Source organism: Dermochelys coriacea, chromosome 15 (assembly GCF_009764565.3).
Source record: "Dermochelys coriacea isolate rDerCor1 chromosome 15, rDerCor1.pri.v4, whole genome shotgun sequence".
Classification (NCBI taxonomy): domain Eukaryota; kingdom Metazoa; phylum Chordata; order Testudines; family Dermochelyidae; genus Dermochelys; species Dermochelys coriacea.
In genome coordinates this window covers 25995790-26015464 of record NC_050082.1, presented here as the reverse complement: position 1 = coordinate 26015464, position 19675 = coordinate 25995790, and the positions used below count along the sequence as shown (strand labels likewise).

Genomic DNA, 19675 nt, shown 5'->3' with positions numbered 1-19675 from the left:
GGGGTTCCCTAGGGCCCCTGGGTGGGTGTGTGTGTGGGGGGGGTCTCAGTTTCCTGGGGCCCCTGGGTGGGTGTGTGTGTGTGTGGGGGGTCTCAGTTCCCTAGGGCCCCTGGGTGGGTGTGTGTGTGGGGGGGTCTCAGTTTCCTGGGGCCCCTGGGTGGGTGTGTGTGTGGGGGGGGTCTCAGTTTCCTGGGGCCCCTGGGTGGGTGGGTGTGTGTAGGGGGGTCTCAGTTCCCTAGGGCCCCTGGGTGGGTGTGTGTGTGTGTGGGGGGGTCTCAGTTCCCTAGGGCCCCTGGGTGGGTGTGTGTGTGGGGGGGTCTCAGTTTCCTGGGGCCCCTGGGTGGGTGTGTGTGTGTGTGGGGTCTCAGTTCCCTAGGGCCCTGGGTGGGTGTGTGTGGGGGGTCTCAGTTTCCTGGGGCCCCTGGGTGGGTGGGTGTGTGTGTGGGGGTCTCAGTTCCCTAGGGCCCCTGGGTGGGTGTGTGTGTGGGGGGGGGTCTCAGTTTCCTGGGGCCCCTGGGTGGGTGGGTGTGGGGGGGTCTCAGTTCCCTAGGGCCCCTGGGTGGGTGGGTGTGTGTGGGGGGGGTCTCAGTTCCCTAGGGCCCCTGGGTGGGTGTGTGTGTGTGGGGGGGTCTCAGTTTCCTGGGGCCCCTGGGTGGGTGTGTGTGGGGGGGGTCTCAGTTCCCTAGGGCCCCTGGGTGGGTGTGTGTGTGTGGGGGGGGTCTCAGTTCCCTAGGGCCCCTGGGTGGGTGTGTGTGTGGGGGGGGGTCTCAGTTTCCTGGGGCCCCTGGGTGGGTGGGTGTGTGTGGGGGGGTCTCAGTTCCCTAGGGCCCCTGGGTGGGTGTGTGTGTGGGGGGGGGTCTCAGTTTCCTGGGGCCCCTGGGTGGGTGTGTGTGGGGGGGTCTCAGTTCCCTAGGGCCCCTGGGTGGGTGTGTGTGTGTGTGGGGGGTCTCAGTTCCCTAGGGCCCCTGGGTGGGTGTGTGTGTGGGGGGGGGGTCTCAGTTTCCTGGGGCCCCTGGGTGGGTGGGTGTGTGTGGGGGGGTCTCAGTTCCCTAGGGCCCCTGGGTGGGTGTGTGTGTGGGGGGGGGTCTCAGTTTCCTGGGGCCCCTGGGTGGGTGTGTGTGGGGGGGGGCGTCTCAGTTCCCTAGGGCCCCTGGGTGGGTGTGTGTGGGGGGGTCTCAGTTCCCTAGGGCCCCTGGGTGGGTGTGTGTGGGGGGGTCTCAGTTTCCTGGGGCCCCTGGGTGGGTGGGTGTGTGTGGGGGGGTCTCAGTTCCCTGGGGCCCCTGGGTGGGTGTGTGTGGGGGGTCTCAGTTTGCTGGGGCCCCTGGGTGGGTGTGAGGGTGGAGGGGTGTCGGCGTCTGCCCTGAAGGCTCCCGTAGCGAAGTCCGCCTCTGGGGCGGGAGGCCGAGGGGGAGCCGGGTCTATGAGCAACGGCGCCACCTCGGGGCGGGGTCCGCGTCTGCGGGGGGCGGGGGGCACCAGCAGGGAGCGGAGCCGGGGCGGCTGGTGCCGGCGGCTCGAGCCCCGCGCCTTCCCCTGAACCAATCCCCGGCGGAGCCGGAGCTGGGCTGCTCGGCCCCTTCCCCGCCTTCCTCCGCTCGCGGGGAGCAGCGACCCCCGGCCGCAGAGCTGACAGGGCCGCCGCCTGCTCCCGCGGGGCTGCCGCTGCTCTCGAGCCGGGTCCACCCCCGCCCCGCCCCGCGCCGCGCCGCGCCGCGCATGGCGGTGCCGAACGGGTCCGTCCCCGGCGGGGGGCCCGGGGCCCCCAAGGAGAGCGGGAGCCCGCCCGCCCCCTCCGGGAGGAAGGAGCTGAAGATCGTGATCGTGGGCGATGGGGGCTGCGGGAAAACGTCTCTGCTCATGGTGCACGCGAAGGGCGCCTTCCCGGAGGTGAGTGCCGGGGCCTGACCCCCGCCCCCTGCCCCTCCCTGCGGAGCCCCCGCCTGGCAGCCCCGCGGGGCAACAGCCCTCCCGCCCCAGCAGGGGGCAGCCCGCCGGCATCTCCAGGAGCCCCCGCGCCCCGCGAGAAGGGGGGCTCTGCCCGCCTGCCCCAGGATTGCCCCAGAGGGGACGCGGCTCGCCCTCCCCTGAGCAGCCGGGCCCCCCAGGGGCTCATTTGCTGAGCTGGTGCCCGGAGCCCAGAGAGAGCGGGGGGGGGATTCACGTCCTAGAAGAAGTTTCTCGCTGGCCAGAGCGACAGCAGGCGCCGGGCCACGCTGGGCTCCGCGCTAGACCAGGCGGAGAGGTGCCTGCTGCCGCCACTAACGCCAGGCTGGGAAGCTTCGGCTTGGGGCGAAGGGGCTTTCCAGGAAGGGGGGGTGGGGGCTTTCTGGAGGCTGTTAAACTCATCGCTCCACTAAGGCGTGGCAGGATGTGCAGGCGACTGGTTTGTACCTGCCCCGAGGGAAGCAACTGCCAGGCGGTGGCTGAGCTATTAGTAAATTCGAGAGTTGGGGTTTAGACACGTCTCTAGAAGTCACTTTTGTGCCTTCCGTGTTTTTTTTTTTTTTAAGCTCAAGAATGAGTTTTCCCTCCAAGCATTTTGTAAACAGCCTTATTTTCAGAGAAGTCTCTGTATTGAAACCTGTAATGTGAAGATTTGGTTGGGGCTTTCTGGTAACACCAAAGGGTTAGGAGGGAGAATACCAGACATCTGGCTCCGAAAACAGAGCTGTACCTAGAATATTGGTGGCAAGGTTCAAATAAAGCTTGAAACCTGTAACAGCCGCATCATTCCTTTCTCTTTGTATAATGGCATTTCAGAGAATTAAAACTTGTTAGAGTACATACACCAAATATATGGGAACATAACCTCCAGGAGCTGTCGGTGCTGTTTCTAGCCCCTTTGCTCTTTGCCATGTGAAAGTGGACAAATCATTTTAACCTGTCTGCTTCACCTTCCCCAGCAGTAAAATGGGGATAATATTTGTCTACCAGAGTTCCTGTAAGGCTTAATTCATTCATGCTTATAAAGTGCTTTGAGATCCCTGGAGGGAAGGGATTACTGAACTGCAAAATAGTATTATTATCATTTAACTAGAATTGTATTTCCTTTTTTTGACAGAAATATGCACCTTCTGTATTTGAGAAGTATACCACCAGTATTACCGTTGACAATAAAGAAGTAATTCTGAATTTGTATGACACTGCAGGTAAATCACTTTAAACAAGATCTTGCTTATTTGAAAAATAAATAAGTAAACCAGCACAGCCAATTTTCCTGCAGCATCTGGTAATGGATTACACAGGGAGACTGGCCTTAGGCAAGTAGAAAACTAGCTGAAAGTTTTTTGTGGTATGAATAGCAATACAGCAGATCAATTTTTGTATGAGAGAAATGATTTAGTTGATCGATTTTTTTATTTGATATATCAACTATTCTTTAAAATTTCAGACATTCGAGGGGATGTTATTTATGTGACCCCTTTTACCAGCAAAATACTAGAGATTCACCAAACTAGATTGTTCTTGCACTCTTTTGGATATACAGCAGGCTGATCTTGGAAAGATTGTAAAACCAAGCATATTTTCTTTTTGTTTTCTGTTAACGTATTTTTATAGGTTGTTAGAGTTAAAACTAAAAGAGGTCAAAACACACAGAACCCTTAAAGAATAAAACAACTTCTATTATCAATTTAGTCATGCCTATGTGACTGCCAGTGAGAAGAACGTCACTAGTCCTAATGAATTTACAATTTTAGTCATGGGTTTGTTCTTAGTAGTGAGGACTATTAAGAAAGTCACCAAATAGCATGCATATCTTGAAGGTATTAAAAATCAAGTGCCCAGAAGCAAAATGTAATGTAATCAACCAGGAAAATACTTTAATCTCCCACCATGTGTGATCAAAACAGTAAAAGGGATTTTTAAAAAGCCTGTTAGTGTTCAGAATAGAAAGCCCACAATGCTAAATGTATGTTAGAACATTGACAGTTTTTATGGTTTCTTTTCAGGGATGAATGGAATGGTTTGTGTTCAACTGTGTTCATTATAGTTTCTATAGCAGTGACTCTCAATTGTCCAACTGTGTTCCAAAAGAGAACCCTAAAATTAAGATACACTTTGTCAAATTCTGCTCTGTTACACTAGTTTGAAACAGGAGCAATTCTATTTGGTAAATAATGAAGAGGACAGGTCACTGATTTAGAGTGATCTGGATTGCTTGGTAAACTGGGCGCAAGCAAACAATATGTATTTTAATATAGCTAAATGTAAAGGTTTACATCTAGGAACAAAGAATGCAGGCCACTCTTACATGATAGGAGACTCTATCCTGGGAAGCAGTGACTCTGAAAAAGATTTGGGTGTCATGGGAAATAATCTACTGACCACAAGCTTCCAGTGTGTCCAAAATATGACCCTGTGGCCAAAAGAGCTAATGTAGTTCTGGTGTGCATAAACAGGTGAATCTCAAGTAGTACTAGAGAGGTCATTTTACTTCTGTATTTGGTGCTGGTGCATCCACTGCTGGAATACTGTGTCCTGTTCTGGTGTCCACAATTCAAGAAGGCTGTTGATAAATTGGAGAGGGTTCAGAGAAGAGCCACAAAAATGATTAAAAGATTAGAAAACATGCCTTATAGTGATAGAGATAGAGAAGGTTAAGGGGTGACCTGGTTACGGTCTGTAAGTATCTATATGGGCAACAAATACTTAATAAAGGGCTCTTTAATCTAGCAAAGAACTGTGTAACGTGATACTGGCTGGAAGTTGAATCTAGACAAATTCAGAGTGGATATAAGGCATACATTTTTAAAGGTGAGAGTAATTAATCACTGGAACAATTTACCAAAGGTTGTAGTAGGTTCGCCACCGCTGACCATTTTAAAATCAGGATTAAATGTTTTTCTAAAAGGTATGCTTTAGGAATTATTTTGGGGAAATAGATCTATAAATCTATGACGGCAGTGCAGTTACTCCAAATTTACATCAGTTTAACTTAGAGCTGAATTTGGCCGATTAATCCATTTTTAAATTTTTATATTAAAAAATATATAGTTGGCCTTTTAAATCCATTGTAGGACATCAGAGTAGTCATCTTTCAGCACTGTTTTTTATATTAAGTGATCTTTGTGGTGAACCTTTTGTCCAGTACAGTAGAATCTTGATTATCCAAAATTTCCTAATAAATTGCCAGTATGTCTCCCTATTTTTTTTTTTTAACACTTGCTCTTGAATCCAGTGCTACAGATAATCTGGATCCTACCATACACTATTTTTTTGGGGGTGGGTGGGTGGGGGTTAAGTTCAAGAAAGAATGGTGTGAAATCTATGATGCATAACCAATAGCTGGAACTTGTTAATGTAGAATTTTGGGGTGCAAATACTGTGTCATTTATTTTTTGTTAACTTGCTCGGTCATATTGACTGGCCTCTGTCAGTGCAGGGTTTTATCTATTAGACAGTTTTCTAGTGCTTTGTCAAGTCTAATTTTAAATGATTCAGTGATGTGCTTCCCACCACTTGTCTTGTGAGACCATTCCAGTTTCTTATGGACTATGTGGCGATGCCCACAATACACTGTGGTTAAAACTATGATTGTTGCTAGCACAGTTTCAATCATAGGTCCCAATCCTCTACTGGGATCTGCTTGTGTGGATCCGTATCCCAATATAGAGTCCCATTAAAGTCAATGGGACCTTGTTAGGTGGTTTGGGTCCACACTAGCAGATCTCAGTGTTGGGCTGGGTTCACGCTGTAAAGAATAGGTCTTCTTAAACTCATCTTTTTTCTGAAGTTGGTAGTTTACTCAGAGTAAAAGTTTATAATATGAGTACATCTTCTAAGGTCCAAACCTGCTCCAATGGGCTGAACTCCCATTGACGACTTTGGTTGCAGGATTAGGGCCAAGAATTATGTGTTCTTTCTTGTAAATCTTAATGGTGCAGTACTAGAAGTGGGCTTAAGAGAGCATTTAACTGGAACAGAACACTATCAAAGGATGGGGTTTGTCCTTCTGCTACATAAATGCTGAGGTATTCATTTTCAGGACCTAAGATGTTGTTACAGGATCAATGTTCCATTACAATGACTTTATTTTTATCATGCAACTTAGGTATATTAAATCACTTTGTCAGATTCATGTTGATGCACTAATGTGGCAGTTACAGCATTATTGAATTACTGCACCTATCGCTATAGGGTCCTGGTCTATGTCTGGGGCCCCTAGGCACTACCATAGTACAAATAGTACTACTACTACTAATAATAATAATAAAGTCCCACATGACATTATCATGAGCAAACTAGGGAAATGTGGATCACAAACTGAATGAGTCAACAATGTGATGCAGTTGTAAAAATGGCTAATATTGTTGTGGAGTGTAATAACAGGAGTATTATAAGGTAATAGTCCCGACTACTCAGCGTTGGTGAGGCCTCAGCTGGAGTACTGTGTCCAGTTCTGGGTGCCATACTTTAGAAAAGATGAGGACAAATTAGAGAGAGTCCAGAGGGGAGCAACAAAAACAATGAAAGTTTTAGAAAAGCTGACCTATGAGGAAAGGTTAAAAAAAAAACAAAAATGGGGATATTTAGTCTTGAGAAAAGAAGGCTGAGGGGGGACCTGATAGCAGTCTTCAAATATGTTAAGGACTGTTAAAAGAGGATAGTGATCAATTGTTCTCCGTATCCAGAATGATATTAGCCCAAGAAGTAATCAGCTGAACTTGTAACAAGGGAGATTTAAGTTGGATACAGTTAGAAAGTTTTTCCTAATAAGGATAGTTAAGCATTGGAACAGGCTTACAAGGGAGGTTATGGAATCCTCCTCACTTGAGGTTTTTAAGAACAGGTTGGACAAACACCTGTTAGGGATGGTCTAGGTATTCTAGGTCCAGCCTCAGCACCAGGGAATGGACAAGATGACCTCTCAAGGTCCCTCTCAGCCCTACATTTTTATGATTCAGGGGCCTAATTTTCAAAGGGAAGATATTCTGTATATCTTCAGCATGTTAAGGTATCTCGAGTGGGGCATCCAAAATCACTGGTCACTTTTGCAGATTTAGTCCAATATATTTTATAGTGTCCAGAGCCAATGAAGTTATTCAGTTGTTTCAGATGCTGTGACCTAGGAACCTCTTAGTGCCAACTTTCAAGGGACACACAGGGGCATGAATAGGAACTACAAGAATCTCCTGGGTCTGGTATATACATTCTGACTCACCAAAGAGTGTCAAGTGAAGTCTCAAAAAAAACCCAGTATTACAGTGGTCATCAAGTATCATTGCAAAACACACATATGAATGTTGTGTAAGAAGTTACGTATGTACGCTGAAAAATATGTTCTTAAGAGCTGTGTGTAGAGACTGGTCACCAGCAGTGGTGAAAAACAGGTTTTCTGTCAGACAAGATATGTTTATCAGGGTGTCTGTTTTCATGTAAATTATGTGTTGTATCATTCCCAATAGGGCTCCTCTCACTGGTCTGAACCAAATGCTAACGAAGGATTGTGAAAACTTCAAAGGGAGAAAAATAACCAGAGGAAGTAAGGAGTGGGGATAGGGGATGACCCTATTTTGATGTGCACATGAATGGTTAGCTCTAATATATTTCAGGGACAAAGAAGACATCCTGGCATCCTTCGCCTAGGAAGGACAATGAGTTCACTTGGTGAAAGAGGGGTTGCCAAGCTTGGCTGAAAAAACTGGAGAGAACTTAGGGCTAGATAAGCTTCTTTAGACAAGTGGCAAACTTGTTAGTTAAATTTAGTCTCTAGAAAGTGTGTGTGTGTATATAAACAATTTGTTTCCATTATTCTTACTCACTATCACTTGAACTCTGTTCTGTGGTAATACACTTTTTCTTGTTTTCACTATAAATGTATCCAAGTGCTGTGGTGTTAAGCAAAATGATCCTGAGCTGAATCTTACAAGCTGGTGTGTACTGTTTCTTTGGGAACAGCAGGCTTGGTAATTCTGTGAGTGTTCAGTGGGAAAAGGGCTGAACTCTACAGGGAACATTTGGAGATTTCGAGGGGTGGTGTGTGCCTATCATGATCCTATAGAGAGAGAGCAAGGCCTACGGAAGCCTGGAAGGCAGTGCTCTCATGTTGCCAGAGCCTGGTGGTTTCAAGGAGCTGATCCACAGCACTTCCTCATACCTAGGGCAGGTGGTAGTGAGGTTCCTCACAACCCTGGGTGTCCTGGGGAGCATCACAGATGTGTTAGTCAATAGCCGCCATTAAATTATTTTAGCTACTTATATGGCCATTGTTACAATAGTGTCTGAGTTTCTCACAATTTTTAATGCATTTTTCCTCACAACACCCCAGTGAGGCAGGGAAGTACTTTCAGTTCCTCATCTGTAAAGTGGAGATAAGACACAGAGAGACTAAGGCGTGGATCCTGAAAGATATTTAGGCTCCTAACTTTCATAAATCAGTAGAATTGAGGAGCCTAAATACCTTTGTGGATCTAGGCCAAGTGGCTTGCCCAAGGTCACATAGGAATTTGACCTAACCATTGATCATGCTTTCTCTCTGATTTGCCTCAAAGCCATCTGGAAAGCCTTTCCAATTACTTATTGAAACTGTTCAATCACCAGATTTGACTAGCAGTAGATTGAATTAATGCCACTTGAGGTTTACATACTCAAATGTATTCATTCTTGGGTTTTTTCCGTACTTAGCTCATATAGCTGTGACATAAAGAATATCAGTGATTATTAAATTGTTCTTCCGATGTCAAACCCGGGGTTGTTCAGAAAATGAGTCCATGAGAAAATGGATGTGCTGATATATAAAAGGCATGAAGAGTGAATTTTATTAATTAAAACATTTGAGGCAAATTTTTGATTTCGTAACTATTTAATGTTCTGTACTAATGGAAAAATCTCTGAAAATGTACTATTACTATATTTCACATTTTTATTGCAATAGAATATAGAGGTCCAAATGAGTTAAAGGCCTCATTGAATATATAGTTAACATTTTTGTCACCAGGAAAGTAGTTGAAACTTAAAGCTGTGGTTTTCAACTAGTGGGTGTTGTCTCATTGCAAAAGCATAGTAAGTGTTATAAAATTAGTATGACTTTTCTGAAGGTAAAAGAACATTCTGTTTAAAATGTGATTCCTGTAAAATAAACTTACTAAGGTCATGGAAAATCTTGACCGAAAAGAATCAGATAGTTACAAGTATATGGCATTTATAAGTCCAAGATCCCCCAGATTCTTCTGTTGACAAGAAAATAGCAAAGTCTGAAACCTTAATATTGCAAACTGTATAATAGGCTTGTAGCATGAGATTTCTGACCAACTCAGTGAAAAGTAAGATAAACTGAGCAGTTGAAGTAATAATTTTAAACATGTTGGAGCTATTTCATCCCCCAGTAATCTATTTAAACACAAAACAATTGAAATGGCTTCCAGTGAAACAAAACTTTGAGTCTCTCTAAGAAAGTTATTAGATAAATATTGAGGTTTCAGAGTAGCAGCCGTGTTAGTCTGTAGTCACAAAAAAGAAAAGGTGTACTTGTGGCATCTTAGAGACTAACAAATTTATTGAGGTAGAATATTGAGGTAGTTTTGGACATTGCTCTTTCACTCCTCATGTTTAAACAACAGGAGATCTCTGGGGTGAAGAGCTTCAACTAACTGGCACACCTGACAACAGTGTCAGAGGGGAAACTTCGGCATGGGATACGGAATCAAATCTCTGTTCTTCCAGAAAGTGCTGTTGGGTCTTCAGTATCCACACAGAGGAAACAGGACTTCAGAGTTGTTTAAGGTCTTGTCCAAGACACCCCCACATATTAAAATTTATATAATTCAATGTATTACCTCAGTAGAACGAAGGAATGAGTTGGCTCTGCCATGTGTTAAGCCTGTAGTTTCAAGGACTCTGTATTTCAAACCTGATGTCTAGGTCTCTAAGCCATCCCTCCCACTTTGTGAGGACATGAACAATGAGACGGGAGAAATATTAAAAATAAAAATGGAGGAGAATTTTAATATTTTTCACAGGTTTAATTCAAGTTAGGGGGAAAAGTTTCATTATATATGATCAGTTTAGCAACAACTGGAAATTATGAACTGGAATAAAAGTGGATAGAATAAGAATTTTTCACAGTAGATCTTTTGTATTATTGTATGATACTTTCTCTATAATCTTCCTTATCAGAAGCATCTCTTGCTATAGCAGGAAGTTGGTGGTCTGTGTGCTGCAACACACAAAGAGTTTGCAATATATTGTTTTACCTGCAAACACATGTTGCATCTGCTTATTTGATTAAAATACCTCACTGTAAAGTGAGGTAAAGGAATTGAGAGGTAAATTAACTCCATTCACTTAGCATGTAAAGAATTACAATTCACTGGTGGTGATGCTTTATGTTGTAATTCAGGAGATGTGGGTTTAATTTCTGATGCTTGTCTCTCCCTCCACTGCCATCTCAGGAGGATAGGTAATAGAGTGTATTCCACTCTAGAGGGACTCATGGGAGGGGAGGTAATGCCTTTTGTCACACAGACTACTCACTGTGGCTGATTAAAAAGTGACATTGACAATCTGTAACTGGAGTCCTTTTGGTCCTACATCGCCACAAAGATGGTTGCCACTAAGATCCAAAACCTTCTGTTGAGGAGTTCAGAAAAGTGTGTGTGAGAGAATCACTTTCATGATTCCAAAGGGGACAGAGAGGAAGGGGCCTGTGACCCAAGAACCCCTTAATGGCAACGGGCAATGGGGTTACAAGAATGTCTTGATTCTGGCATGTACATTTTAGTTCATCAAGAGAATGTAATGTGAGACCTTAAATGAAAAGCAGGGTCACACTGGTCATCAATATCAGTGTGAAATATATGTACAGATGCTATGTAAGGAGTTATGTATATATACGGAAAATATGTTTTAAAAGTCTTTATCAAGGCAGAATTGAAAACAGAGTTTCCTCCAGACAGGAAGTAAGAAATGTCTCTCTCTGTCAGGATGTAAATTAAGCATTGTAAATTAACATAATGGCTGCCCATTTACATATAAAGTCAGAAGTTAGCAAGGCGATCTGAAGTCAACAGGGAAGCAGCACACAGGAAAAATAAGTCTTAGGTAGTTATCCTGGCTGTGTACAAAGCCAATGAACTTTGGGGGCATATTTATGAGGCAAAAAAGACAGCCATTATCCTACACCTAGGAAGTAAATGGACAGTCCATTTACATTCATGAACATGGGATCTCAGTCAACCTTGGTTGAAGATGCCATAAAATATTTTGGGAGTGAGAAACTTAACTGTCAGATGAATGTCCTTTCTAATGAAGTTTAGTGTCTAGAAAGCATGTTATGATTTTGTTTTATATGTAACCATTTGTTTCCAATATCCTTACTCACTATCTCCTGAATCTTTAGTCTTTAATGATAAAAACTGTTCTGTTTTGTTTTGTTTTTTCACTATCAGTATATTTAAATGGTGTTATCCTGAGCTGGATCATACAAGCTGGTGTGTATATTTTTCCTTTGGAACAGTGGACTTGGTAGTTCTGTGAGTAACCAGTGCCAGGGGCTGGATATCACAGGGGAATGCTTCAAAGGGATGTAGGGCCTGGGGTGCACATATTGTTAACCTGCAAAACAAAGTAAGGGGTGGGATTGCACAGAGGAGATCGTGTGAGTGGCTCACAGGCTGGTGGAGGTAGGAAGCTAATACCCAGCCAAGCACAAGTAAAACCACCACAGGGCCCTCCTGGGAAAAGATGTAAGGCTGTAAATATTGTGTCATTTAATTTTTGATTCATCTCTGCCAGGAAGAAAGTAAGTTTCCTCAAGTTTTCTAAACTGAGTTCTGAAAGTATAGCCTTAGCTAACATACCACAGACTAAACAAAAGATCATTCAGAATTTTTCTTTAACTATAGGGGTTCTCAGTTATGTGATTGAAATGTTCATTTTAATAGGAAATGTACCTAATTTGAGGCTGCATGTTGGCATGACCTTTGAAGTGGTATGCAGGATCCTAACTACGTGAAGATTGCCTGGCAGCTGGTGGCAATTGATAGTGCTACTAAGGGTATGTCTACATTGCATTCAGAGGTGAGATTGCAGCTCAGATAGGCATATCTGTACCAGTTTTAATCTAGTGACCACAGCTAAATATAGCAGTGAAGATATGGTGGCGTGTGCTTGGATACACACTTGCATTGCAGAGCCCCGAGTGAACTTGTACAGCCCTTGCAGCCTCATCTTCACTATTTTTCATCATGCTAGCTAAACTAAAGCTAGCACACTTGTGCCTACTCATACTGCAATCCCATTTTTAACTGCCATGTAGACTTACCTAGAGAGAGGTGCACTCTTGCTGGTCAGTTCATAGGATACCATTGACATTTAGCTTTAAATAAATATTTTTCCCTTGTCTGTCAATTGTAGCCCTTGGGACCTTTTCTATCCAGAGAATGTATTCTAGTAATTATGCAAAGTGCCGCTAATTAAAATATTTGGAAAAATCTAAAAATAAGTGTAAAGTCCATTACACCGATGTCTTACATTTTTTCAACATTATTATGGAGTACACAGGCAAATTTAAAACTGATAAAATATTTCTAACAAATTTATTTGAGCATAAGCTTTCGTGAGCTACAGCTCACTTCATCGGATGCATTTGGTGGAAAATATAGAGGGGAGATTGATATACGCACACAGAGAACATGAAACAATGGGTTTATCATACATTGTATATCAATCTCTCCTCTGTATTTTCCACCAAATGCATCCGATGAAGTGAGCTGTAGCTCATGAACGCTTATGCTCAAATAAATTTGTTAGTCTGTAAGGTGCCAGAAGTACTCCTTTTCTTTTTGCGAAAACAGACTAACACGGCTGCTACTCTGAAACCTAAAATATTTCTGTTTATCAGACAATGTATAATTAATTCATGGAACTCACTGCCACAAGAAATTAAGGAAGAAATGAGCTTAGATTAAAAAAGAATCCTATTTATTTAAATAAGTTACAGTAACACCAACTAGGATTACAATTTATAAGAGATATAAGCTTTCATGCTTCAGGACAGAATCTAGACATGAACTGACAGGGGTTAGGAAGAAACATCTGTTGTGGGTAGGTTATTGTATAATTGTCTGTTACAAGAGTTTAATGCTTTCCTTTAAAGTCACGTTCTCTGAGACCTGGTCTAAGAATTCTTAGGTGTTGGTCCTCGTTGCATGGACAGCATGTTATAGAATAGAGAAATAGTTCCTTTGTAGGAACCTATTGAATAACTACAACAAAGCACAATGGTCATTAAGCTGATTGAAAGTATCATGATATATTCCCAAGGATCTTGGACGCAAAAGAGAATTTTAATTATGTCACCATGCATAGTGCAAGGCAGGTATTATATGCAAGGAATCCAAGCTGCTTAGGGCCTCATGCAGGTTGAGAAACTCAAACTAGCCCAATTTTTTTCTTCTGGCAGTGAGACTGGAGAGAGGTACAACTCATGGCCTAATTTCCTCCTCTCTTCCTGTCCCCAATCAGACTGAAGCCCCACCTTTTCTTAAGACCAAGTTGTGACAGCATGGGCTAGTTGCCATTTCAGGTGAAGGGGCAAGCATGTGGTCTTTGGCAAGGAATTAAGCATTTTGTGAAATTAACTGTACCAAGTGAAGCGCTGTGCAGGCAGCTTGTTAAAGGCACAAAGATGCAGGAAATTAATGCTAAATAGCAATTATTTTACAATACCGTGGAAAGAGAAAGTTTGAAAATTTTGAAAGAAAAAATATATATTATAAAAAACAAACCTTAATGACATTTTCGTACACCACTTTTGACCACACAACAGAGAGAAGAGAATTAAAACTTGAGACTGAACAAGGGTAATCAAAGGTTTTGTGTGAGCTCAGTGGCCCCTTCTGTTCAGTCCTGCAACTTTTGTTTTATCTGATCTTGCTGAATTTTTGTTTTAAATGCACAGTGAAGAAAAATTCTGACCACAGCCTGAGTAACCTTACCGAGAAAAGGGTGTTCTCACACAGCTATTCTTGCATGTCATCATCCGGATGCAATGGTGAAAGCTGTGAAAGGGCAAGTCTTTGATAAGGTTTTGGATTTTTTTTGTGTGTGACAGGATGATGAGAATTTGTTGCTTCTGCCATTTTGACAATTCTAATCACTGTGTTTGAGGGCAAGAAGAAAGGCATGTGTAGCTTATTTTTTGGATCTTACTGGACCCAGATTAATTAGGACACTACGATCCGGTCTCTCAAAATGTTATTTAATGTAATAGCTTCCTGTCAAACCTGGGGCATTGCAACAGGTTGAAATTCACAATCATCTGATTATTCATTGGCATAAGTTAAGAGATTTTACTCCACTTCCTAGAAGACAGTTGTCCATATTACACAGACCACCACCACAACGGACATTTAATTAGCCCTTTTGTTGACCATCTCAGTAGGAGGACCAAGGAATGAAAGGGGATTGACTATGAAAGTGGAATCTGCCATCCAGAGCTGGATGAAGCACATTAGTTGGATGTCCTTTTCCTGTTCCTAAAGTGTCATAGTTTTTTGGGTTTTTTTGGTTAATATTTCCATAATATTTAAAAAGTTATTCAGGATGCAAAGTCATATTGTTGTCTGACAAAAGATTTCAAATGTGGAATTACTGGGCCTTGCAGCACCAAGGGGTCTAGTGATGTAATCACCAAACCAAGATGTCTCAATTGGTGATGCCAGTGAGGTGTTGGCATGGATCCCTTCTGTAGCCAGCTTTCAGGCTGCTGCCTACAACCTGCTGCACAGGTTTTTCCTGAGCCTGATCCCCTCTGCCTCCTGGATGTAGGGGTTTTTTTTATTGGTCTTTCTGAGTAATATGGTGCCCTCTATGAGCTAGATATTGATTTGGGTTGCTGCCCCTCCCAGAGGGCTCTGCAGCCTAACCCTTTCCCTCATACTTGTTCTGGAAGCTGGGAATGGAAGTCATCCAGCAGCTTAGTTACAATATGCACATCTCTGACCTCCTTCCCCAATTTCTGTATGGCAATTAAACACTAAAACATTTGGGGTATATCTATATTCTACTCGTAGCTAAACCTGTACAAGCCCACTGAGAACCCTGGGCAATTGTTTACGGGGCTACTCGGTGCTGAAGCACGCACTGCTACAGCTTCAACCTAGCTTGGGTATGTCTACTCAAACTGCAGTCGCATCCTGTGAATACAGTATAAACAAACCTGTAGTTCCATCATTCCTTCTTTCACAGAGGTTTTGTTGTTTTGCTTTTTACAAAAAAGAGAAAGCACAGTAGCTCAGACAATAGGATTTCACATACAGGCAAACATTTCCTAGTGCACTATTCATCTACCACAACATAAGTGCTAAAGTATCTATATTTGCAATAGAGAGAAATTGAAAATCTCCTTCTTCCAATGTTGTTTAAGATCAGTTTCAGCCTTCTAAAGTTATAACCCATAAATATTTTTAAGAACAACTCTGTAGCTGTTAATTTTGACAGAGGTGAAGAGAAACAAATAAGCACTCTCTGGAATCAGATCATGTTGTATTTCCATAAAGCATGTCCTTTCTAACCTTCCCATCATGGTATGTCTATTTTAGCTTTTGCTATGCTCTGTATATGCCATTCCTGAGATGTATGAAATACATAAGGAAAACATGTTCTGCCTCTGTAAATCTAGATTTCCTTATGTCTTTATCTGGTTATCTTAGTTTACCTTTAAAAATAAATACCTGTTTCTTCTCAACTCTCCCTCAACTTTGACTGTGAAGATGAAGCCGTGTGATGTCACATCTATCTGTTCTGTTTTTCATTATGGCACATTGATTTTACACCATCAAAAGCAACTCTTTTGAGATCCCTGGCATAGTTCATCAGACTAAGTGTTTTTGCTCTGTTCCAACTTGGGCCAGGTCATCATGACTTCATAAAATGGAACATGCATCAATCTGCTTCACCAATCACAAGTTTAATGGCAAAGTAGCAGCAAATGAGTTGAGAGGCTGGAGTAGTTACTGTTGGTAATTTTATAACTGGCTGCTAGAGGATAGCTTCATTTCATAAAGTTGCCTTTGTGGAGGCTAAGAGTAATAAACGTGAGTGAAAGAAGCACGTGTACAAACACACACATCCCAGCGATATTGCTTTACAACTAATTTTTTTTTCTCTTGAAATTTAATACAACTTTAGATCACCTAAGCAAAGTATTACATTCCCCGTCCCCCCAAAAAAGTGGTAAATCTGGTACAATTAGGTGGATTTCAGAAAATGAGAAGAATTAGAAATACAGTTGTTGCATGTTATATAAACGCCTCAGAGCACAATAGATTCCTTAATTGTCTTATTTTGGGATTAAAAGTTTTAAGGCTCCAATTCTGCACTGTTTTGGTGTCTCTCCTCTGAAATAGTAAATGCTTTTAACACCACTGAAATTAAGGGCTCTTGGTACTATGTAGAATTGGGTCCTAACCCACCACCATCCCTTTATGCAAATAATTGTGGCAAGCTGAATAATGAGTTATTTAGTATGGAATCCTGTTACCAGCAGGGGTTAAATATTCAGGTGAAAGATTTGAATGCGCTGTAGCAATATTGTTCTTTTTGTATCCATGTCCTCCTTGATCACGCCATACTTTGGAGTCAAGCATTTTGAGGACAATAAGTAGTGCAGGGCTTTGTGTTGAATACCATGATGCAACAGCTGTATTTTAGAAAGTATCGGGAGATAATGGTTAGCAGAGGAGTATGCTTTACATAACGCTGATGCAAATATTTTATTTGTGATCCCCTTTGGGCAGGAATTGCCTCTGTGTTTTTGTATAGTATCAGGCACACATGGTGCTCAGTAACTATATGGAAATAATAATGCAAAAAGGATTGGCATCCCTGACTCACTTCTTGAAAGTCAAAACTTCCTGCTGACATACCTGACGCATGGGGTAGCACTCAAGTGGTCTCAAAGTCTTCGCTGTCGTCTTAAACATCCGCTGGTGCCTTCTGGAAAACTTTGGAAAAACATCCCATTGAAATATTGGCCTTTGATGAAACAGGATCTTTGATTTCTTAGTGCAACTGCCTCTGGTGCTGATTGGCCACCTCCAGACGCTTGCTTAGTGTGACATCACAATGCTCTGGTTTGAAGGTGACTGGTATGTCATAAATACAGGGAAATAAGCAGACCAGTTTTCTCATGTGAATGTGTGGGAATAGTAAAATGAATTCCCCACATGTCAAACTATTCCTAAAAGGAAAATTTTAAAAACATTTCCAGGAGGCATCAGCAGCTCTGTAAGGCCCATTTCAGAGATCAGTAAAGACTGGCTTATGTTGCCGTGCGTCTTGTAAAATCAGCTAGCAGCTGGTAGTAGTACTCTGCTGTGTAGCTTTCTGAGGCCTTTGTGCTCACTAATGGATCGCAATCCATCTGAAAGGGGTGGCAATTGTCATGCTCATTACCTCTCTCCGTTCATTGAGGCCAGTAAGAGAGGGGAATTTGTTATTTAAGACTTTTTATTATGCTGCATTCACATCTGGCAAAAAGTAGGCATGTTTCCTACCCTGTATGTCAACAAGACCCTTGCCAATTCCACAGTTTTTAATCAGTAATAAGCTACCAGTCTAGACTCATGCATGTGTCTCTCTGCTAGTGAATGCATCTGATGAAGTGAGCTGTAGCTCACGAAAGCTTATGCTCTAATAAATTTGTTAGTCTCTAAGGTGCCACAAGTACTCCTTTTCTTTTTGCGAATACAGACTAACACGGCTGCTACTCTGAATCCAGTCTTCATATTTCAGATCCTGCAGTATATGGATTTGTGTCCTGCTTACTATCAAGCTGCAAAATATTGAACATTTAGACAAAAAATCCTTTTGCTTCATACTGAGATTTCACAAGGACTCAATTTACAGACTTTTTTACTATCAAGATGATACTCTTAAACATATCATCTTATACATTTTCAAACAAGGAACTCATCTTATTAAGGCCAATGATTTATTAAAAATGTTTACAATCTATGCAATGACTGTTTTTAAGACAAGACTGATACCACAGGCAATCGGAATGCATTTTAAAATATCTGTATTGTACTAGTGTAAAGAATGAGGTTTATTTTATCCAAAGCATAATCACTTTTTTCCTGTGTTTCAGGGCAGGAGGATTATGATCGGCTACGACCACTTTCATACCAGAATACAAACATGGTCTTAATTTGTTATGATGTTATGAACCCTGCTAGCTATGATAATGTTTTAATTAAGGTAAGAGACCTCATAATTACTTGGCTTATTCATGTTAAATTTACTATGCTAGATGGGTGAAAATGATTTGTAACAATGCTTTTAGCAGCCTCACTCCCTAAGATTAAACTAATAAATGCACTGTTCATTTATCACCACACATCTAGCAATGGCCCTGAGACACAGTGCTGAGATCTGGATATGAGTTTCTCCAACATTTATGGGTGTTCAGATTTCGGGATTGGGTTTATGGCCATCTTAGTTTTAATACAATATAAAAAATACAGAGAAACCAGAAGAGCAAAATTGAATTCTCCAGGAGTACCTCATATAAAGCTTGTCTTCTCTCCCTCACTTTTTATTTATATTTTTGTTCCATTGTTATTTGCCCCCAAAGAACTCTTTACACCTGACTTTTAACAAGTAATCCTATTTGTGAACCCCTGCTGCAAGGTTGACTGGGACCCCAGATCCAGAAGGCAGAAAGTTCAAGGTCAATATCCTTGCTCAAGTTACTAGGAGAAATTTTTTACTATAAAATTTAGTTTCAGTTCTGTGATTGATTAGATGTTTCAGCCTAAAGATCTGTAAAGGGAGACTGTTGCATACTTAAGGCTCAAAATGTGACCTACAGTGGATTGGACTGAAGAACTGATGGATCTAAAGGCAGAGGAGGCGGCCTGGGATTACTTTAAATCAAAGCTGCAGAAGCTATCGGAAGCCTGTATCCCAAGAAAGGGGAAACAATTTATAGGCAGGAGTTGTAGACGAAGCTGGATGAGCAAGCATCTCAGAGAGGTGATTAAGAAAAAGCAGACAGCATACAGGGAGTGGAAGATCAGAGGGATCAGCCAGGAAAGCTACCTTATTGAGGTCAGAACATGTAGGGATAAAATGAGACAGGCTAAAAGTCAAGTAGCGTTGGACCTTGCAAAGGGAATTAAAACCAATAGTAGAAGGTTCTAGAGCCATATAAATAAGAAGAAAAAGAAAGAAGTGGGACTGCTAAACACTGAGGATGGAGTGGAGGTCAAGGATAATCTAGACATGGCCCAATATCTAAGCAAATACTTTGCCTCAGTCTTTAATAAGGCTAAAGAGGATCTTGGAGATAGTGTAGCATGACACATAGGAATGAGGATATGGAGGCAGATATTACCATATCTGAGGTAGAAGCGAAACTCAAACAGCTTAATGGGACTAAATCGGGGGGCCCAGATAATCTTCATCCAAGAATATTAAAGAAATTGGCACATGAAATTGCAAGCCCATTGGCAAGAATTTAATGAATCTATAAACTCAGGGGTTGTACCGTATGATTGGAGAATTGCTAACATAGTTCCTATTTTTAAGAAAGGGAAAAAAGTGATCTAGGTAACTACAGGCCTGTTAGTTTGACATCTGTAGTATGCAAGGTCTTGGAAAAAATTTTGAAGGAGAAAGTAGTTAAGGACATTGAGGTTAATGGTAAATGGGACAAAATACAACATGGTTT

The 19675-nt window shown here is 42.4% G+C and overlaps 1 protein-coding gene across 4 annotated transcripts in view; it reads left to right on the top strand.

Annotated features, from left to right (window-relative positions):
• The window catches only part of RHOF (ras homolog family member F, filopodia associated), a 56728-nt gene that overhangs the window by 28737 nt on the left and 8316 nt on the right, over window positions 1-19675 (top strand). For 2 of the 4 annotated variants that reach the window (XM_043498418.1, XM_043498417.1), the window contains exons 3-5: window positions 3062-3149; window positions 7406-7483; window positions 18092-18201. In XM_043498418.1, coding sequence (XP_043354353.1) covers window positions 3062-3149; window positions 7406-7483; window positions 18092-18201 — 276 coding nt within the window. Of the gene's footprint in view, window positions 1-1415; window positions 1888-3061; window positions 3150-7405; window positions 7484-18091; window positions 18202-19675 lie in introns of those variants that run through there. The other 2 variants (XM_038373069.2, XM_043498419.1) reach the window with 2 other exon arrangements.